The sequence below is a fragment of the Gigantopelta aegis genome, chromosome 14 (assembly GCF_016097555.1).
Source record: "Gigantopelta aegis isolate Gae_Host chromosome 14, Gae_host_genome, whole genome shotgun sequence".
Taxonomy (NCBI): Eukaryota; Metazoa; Mollusca; class Gastropoda; order Neomphalida; family Peltospiridae; genus Gigantopelta; species Gigantopelta aegis.
Genome location: NC_054712.1, coordinates 30924771 through 30930019, shown reverse-complemented (window position 1 = coordinate 30930019; position 5249 = coordinate 30924771). Strand labels below are relative to the sequence as shown.

At 37.5% G+C, this 5249-nt stretch overlaps 1 protein-coding gene across 1 annotated transcript; it reads right to left on the bottom strand.

The window, feature by feature from the left end:
• Nucleotides 1-3113: 3113 nt before the first annotated feature.
• LOC121389182 lies at nt 3114-4757 on the bottom strand. Its single transcript, XM_041520787.1, has 2 exons — nt 4252-4757; nt 3114-3989 (listed from the first exon to the last, which is right to left on the bottom strand). Exons 1-2 carry the CDS (start codon nt 4519-4521, stop codon nt 3114-3116), a joined length of 1146 nt encoding a protein of 381 aa, XP_041376721.1. The 5' UTR covers nt 4522-4757.
• Between the last annotated feature and the right edge of the window lie 492 nt (nt 4758-5249).

Genomic DNA, 5249 nt, shown 5'->3' with positions numbered 1-5249 from the left:
TTTCATTACATGGCTTATTTCCCTCTAGTAATTTACGCGTTGTCCAAATTACCCTTATTGCTTTACTCCACAGAAAGATTCCTAGATGCGATGCATAGTCCCCAGGCTTATGTTTGATGCCAAAAATCATAGCATATGGATTCAGACGAAATTTATTGCCTAAAAGTTTTTTGAATATTGGTTGAAGTTGTTTAATGAAAAAAGGCATGCAAGACTGAGTCCACTTCGTCACACACAAGGCACTCAAGACTGAGTCCACTTCGTCACACACAAGGCACTCCTGGGTTGGCTCAATCTTCCAGTCATATGGGTGTTTCCTCACTGCAATTACATTTCTTATCATTTTATAAATTAAGTCGTAATCGGGATTTTCATTAAGGCCGGAATTAAGTGTTTTCCAAATGTTTTGCCAGTTTATGGTTTCATTAAAAGCTATTTCCCACCTGGTTTTAAACGATGCATCTTTGTAAGTTCTTAGTAGCAAAACTGCGTATATGTCCTTAGTTTTCGCGACTGTCTCGTCCTTTTTCGTATAACCTACGTTGATACGAAAGATGGCGTCTAAGTCACCATCATAGGGGTCTTCGTTTTGTAGAGTCCATAATAAAGTCCGCAGAAAGTGGTCTTGTAGGTCTTTTAGTTGGCGTAAAATGCTGTCATGTAACGGTTCATAGATTATTTGTTGATAACTGTCCGTGTCTCTCGTCAGGTGAAGGTCGTTCCATATTAATAGAATTCCCCTGTAGATATTCGGCATTGAAACGAAATGTGCTTTATTATTTATAATATTGCACTTTAATATGTGTCTTTCAATATTTAAATAGGCCTAGAAAATAGTCAGCTAATGATTTCCAATTACCTTCTCCATCTAGACTTAAAAGTCTACTTACAAACTTAATTCTTTGTGCTTTTATTTTCAGCCGAATATTTACTACTCCCAACCCACCTAATTCCTTGGGTAGTTGAATTTGTTCCTTTGATATAAAATGTTTTCTATAGCTCCTCCCCTGCGCGTGCTGTAACCTCACCGTGGTGCAGGGGTGTAACATTCTCTTTGAGAATGGCCAATACAGCACAAATTGAAGTTTAGAGTAAAATTCGGTGTCCGTAAAATTCTGTGATATTTGTATTTGTATTTTTGGCACAGTTCTTTACACTGTTTTTGTTTAAACCTTGAATTTTTATATTGATGTTGATCATCACTTTATTTATTTGCATTACCATAGTTTGACACCCAATAGCCGATGTATTTTTCGTGCTGGGGTGTCGTTAAACATTCATTCATTCATTCATTCATTCATTCTATAGCTCCAAATGAAGTCAAAAATCATTTTATCAATTTGTTTGGCATATTTTTCCGGAAGTTCCAAAAGTACCAAATGCCGCTCGTTGCTAGTGAATTAACTGCAACTACTTTACCATGTAAAGTTAAATTTCGATTACTCCATATATTTAAGATAGTTTTAATTTTTTGAATTTTAGGTTTCCAATTGTCATCTGAGACATCTACATTTCCAAAATAGAAGCCCAAAATTTTAATTTTTTCGTTTGTCCATTTGATATCAAGAGGCGTGTCCTTCTCGTACCTAAGTTTACCCATTAGAAAGCCATTAGTTTTCTGAAGATTGACTTTGGCACCCGATGCACGTTCATAAATATTGAGAATTTTGAAGAGTTGTTTAGCGGAGTCTAGGTCAGATAATGTCGCGTTGCCGTCATCTGAGTACCCTACCCACTTACTGACGAACCCATCTGGTAAAGTTATCCCATTAATTTTTGAATCTTCCCGAACAGCTTCTACCAAAGTTTCTGCTACCATGATATATAAAACTGTACTGATCGGGCAGCCCTGTCTAATACCCCTGGAAAGATTACCCATTTACTTTAACAGCGGATTGGATATCCGTGTAACAAGTTTTTATCATTTTAATGAAGTTTGGTCCAAAATTGAATTTTTTTAAGTACTTTGAATAAGAAATCCCATTCCACCCTATCATATGCTTTTGTTTGATCTAATGATAAAATTAATCCCGGTAGTTCATTACGGTTAACATATTCTATTAAGTCTCTTATCAATGAGGCTCCGTCATGAATTGATCTGCCTTTTACTGAGCATTTTTGATTCGGATGTATAATTTTAGGTAAAAGATCTCTAATTCTGCTAGCCAAAATCTTTGTAATAATTTTGTAATCGCAATTTAGTAATGAAATTGGTCGCCAGTTTTTTAGAAGTTGTTTTTCGTTGCCTTTCCAAATTAAAACAATAACACCACGGCGCATGGTAAAAGTTAATTTTTCCTGTTTAAAGGCATCGTTAATTACTTCTACCAGATCACTACCAATTAGGCCAAAAAAATTCCGGTAGAATTCGGAAGTCAAGCCATCACAGCCAGGTGACTTGTCATTGGCAAAAGATTTAATAGCTGATGATACTTCGTCAAGAGTTATTTCCCCTTCACAAGCATCTCTGTCTTCGTCATCTAAAGTCTTTGTCATTTTATTTAATAAATAATCTTGAGCCGAAACGTCTGTCTTTTCTGTTGTATATAGAGTTTTATAGAATTTGGTAGTTTCTTTTAAAATTTCATTTGGTGTTTCAATTAATTTACCATCTTCGGTTATTAGAGTTCATAAATTTATTATTAGCTTTTTGTTTTTCCAAGTTTACAAAATAAGCCGTACATCTTTCGGTAAACGGACAAAACCCCACCCGGAAAAAAACCCACTGGATAAAACCCCACTGGAAAAAACCCCCACTCGGACATAACCCCACACAGAAAAAAAACCTACTCGGACATAACCCCACTCATATATCTCAATATATAACAAAATCGTATATACAGTATTTATTTTTTATTGAAACAAGTGTAATCTAGCCTACTTCCACCTCACACAGTGGCCGATGCCTTTCAGAACTTCCGAAATGGACTTGATGTCATCCCGTCTGTCAGTGCAGAGGTTATGGAGCTTCGTCTGCAGCTTCTTTATGTGGTGTCGTACCCGTTTTGCAGGTCGTTCACCACGCTCATCCATAAGTCGTGCAGTAGCAGCCTGGGTTTGATCCTTCCGAATGCTGTCTATGGCTCTCCAGATGGTTGGGTGGGCATGTCCAACTAGTCAAAATACACGAGCAAGGGTTCCAGCCCATCAGGGGTGTTGTCACGCAGATAGGTCATCCCCTCTGGTACATCATTAACTGGTAGGAATGCCAGTCCATCAAGCATACCACAGAAAAGCTTAACATCCTTCTCTTCCCGATAGCGTTGAACAAGGCCGAGACTCTGTATTTTCCTCCACGTGCTCTGCGTAAGATGGTAGAAGCATCCATGAACATTGACTTGTGGACCAAAGGTTGTTATTACTGCATTCATCACAGCTTGTTCAAAGTCGAGGGTGACAGTTACAGGATCAGCCTGGAATCCTAGCTCGCTGCAGCGATCCTGAATTGATATGAATAGTTCCTCATATGTGGATTGGTGCTTGTTTGGTAGAAATGCATACACACACGTCACAGCTGACTCACCGAGTGGAACACGAATCACATACAGCTGAGTAAACAACAGTGGAGCAACAGTGAATGTTCCATCCATAAACCATGACAAAGAACTGGCAAGGTGACGTAATCCGTCATCAGTCCCGAACACTAACATACGATCAGAGGAATCCACACCGTTGTCATATATGAGAAATCTGTCTCCATCACTTGAAGTGGTCCATTCATCATCTAGCATGAGATCACGGAGCGAAGTGGGGTTCTTGGGCATATGTTTAGCCCGTTCTCGACGCAGTGCACGTTTGATGTGATCAGGTTTACCGAGTTCTGCGCGTACATCTACAGGTGTGTCACTGATGGAATCGACTAGGAGCTGAGTAAGTGTACCACGTGATGTGCCAGCACGCTCCTTCATGGCTGAACGCAGCTTTGCCACTGCTACAGACTGATCCTGTGGATCATGGCTATGTTGTGTGAAACTAACGATGGTCTTTATCTGGAAAGATACAAAGTCAAATATTCAGGCTTTAATTTAAATCTACCTGGACTTGGGTAATCTCGGCCCGTAACTAATTTTGAATACATTTCAATGCTAAAATAATAATAATAATAATAATAATAATAATGTTGCATATTAAATTTAAAGAAACAGCATATACATGTGCATACCATAAATATAACATGTATTGGGGAAAAGGTGGTCAAATTAATATCTATCTACCTACACACATACAAGTTAGTTATGATAACATAATTACCTCCAGGTCTGAAGTCACACCGCCTTTACAAGTAAATGCAGCTCTGCTGGAACACTCCCATCGAATATTCTTCCTGGCATACCTCTTAGTATACAAGTAGCCTTCGTGAATTAGCTTGAGACCACCCTTGTTGTTCTTGATAACTTCCATAGTTGTATTTACAGTTCTCAGGAAATGAATACTGACGTAGTATTCTTCAACCTTATAAGGGGTCCATCTGATGTAGAATTTATGACATACCCAATCAACAATGGGAAGCCCTAAATCCATGATTTCCTTGATCTCTTAGAAGAAAACCTGGCCTCCTTAATCTCTTGATCACAAAGTTCAGATAATCCTTTGTCATGGAGATCAATGCAATCAGTGCAACACTTGACTGATCAAAATACAAATGTAAACTTTATTCTTTATCATAATCTATTTTGTGAATTTTATTTATAATTTTATTCTTCCAAAACAGAAATTTCAACTTTATTTCATATTTTTCAGTTTTATGTGTAAAATGGTCACAGTGGGGTTTTGTCCATTTTTTTCATTTATTGATGGGGTTATGTCAGAGTGGGGTTTTTTCCAGTGGGGTTATGTCTGGGTGGGTTTTTTTCCAGTGGGGTTTTATCCTGGATTCACATCTTTCACCTTGTTCAATTTTATCCTGGATTCACATCTTTCACCTTGTTCAATTTCATCCACTTTGGCCCTAATTCTAGCACCCTGTAATTGTATTTGTTTATAATTTTTAATTTTATTTTGAATGTTAATTAATTCCGAGTAATCGTCTAAGTGTCCGAGTTCGTCAAGTTGTGTTAGGAAAATTTCTTCTTGTTTTAAGTTGTATATGTATGTCCTTTCAGTCTTTCGTTTTTGTTTACAATAGTCCGTGGTCAAATTCTTTATTTTATTTTTTCCCATATCCCACCATAATAAAAGATCAGTATGATTCCCCTTTTTTGTTTTCCACGTCTGCCAAAAGTCATTAATTAGATTAACGTAGTTTTTAT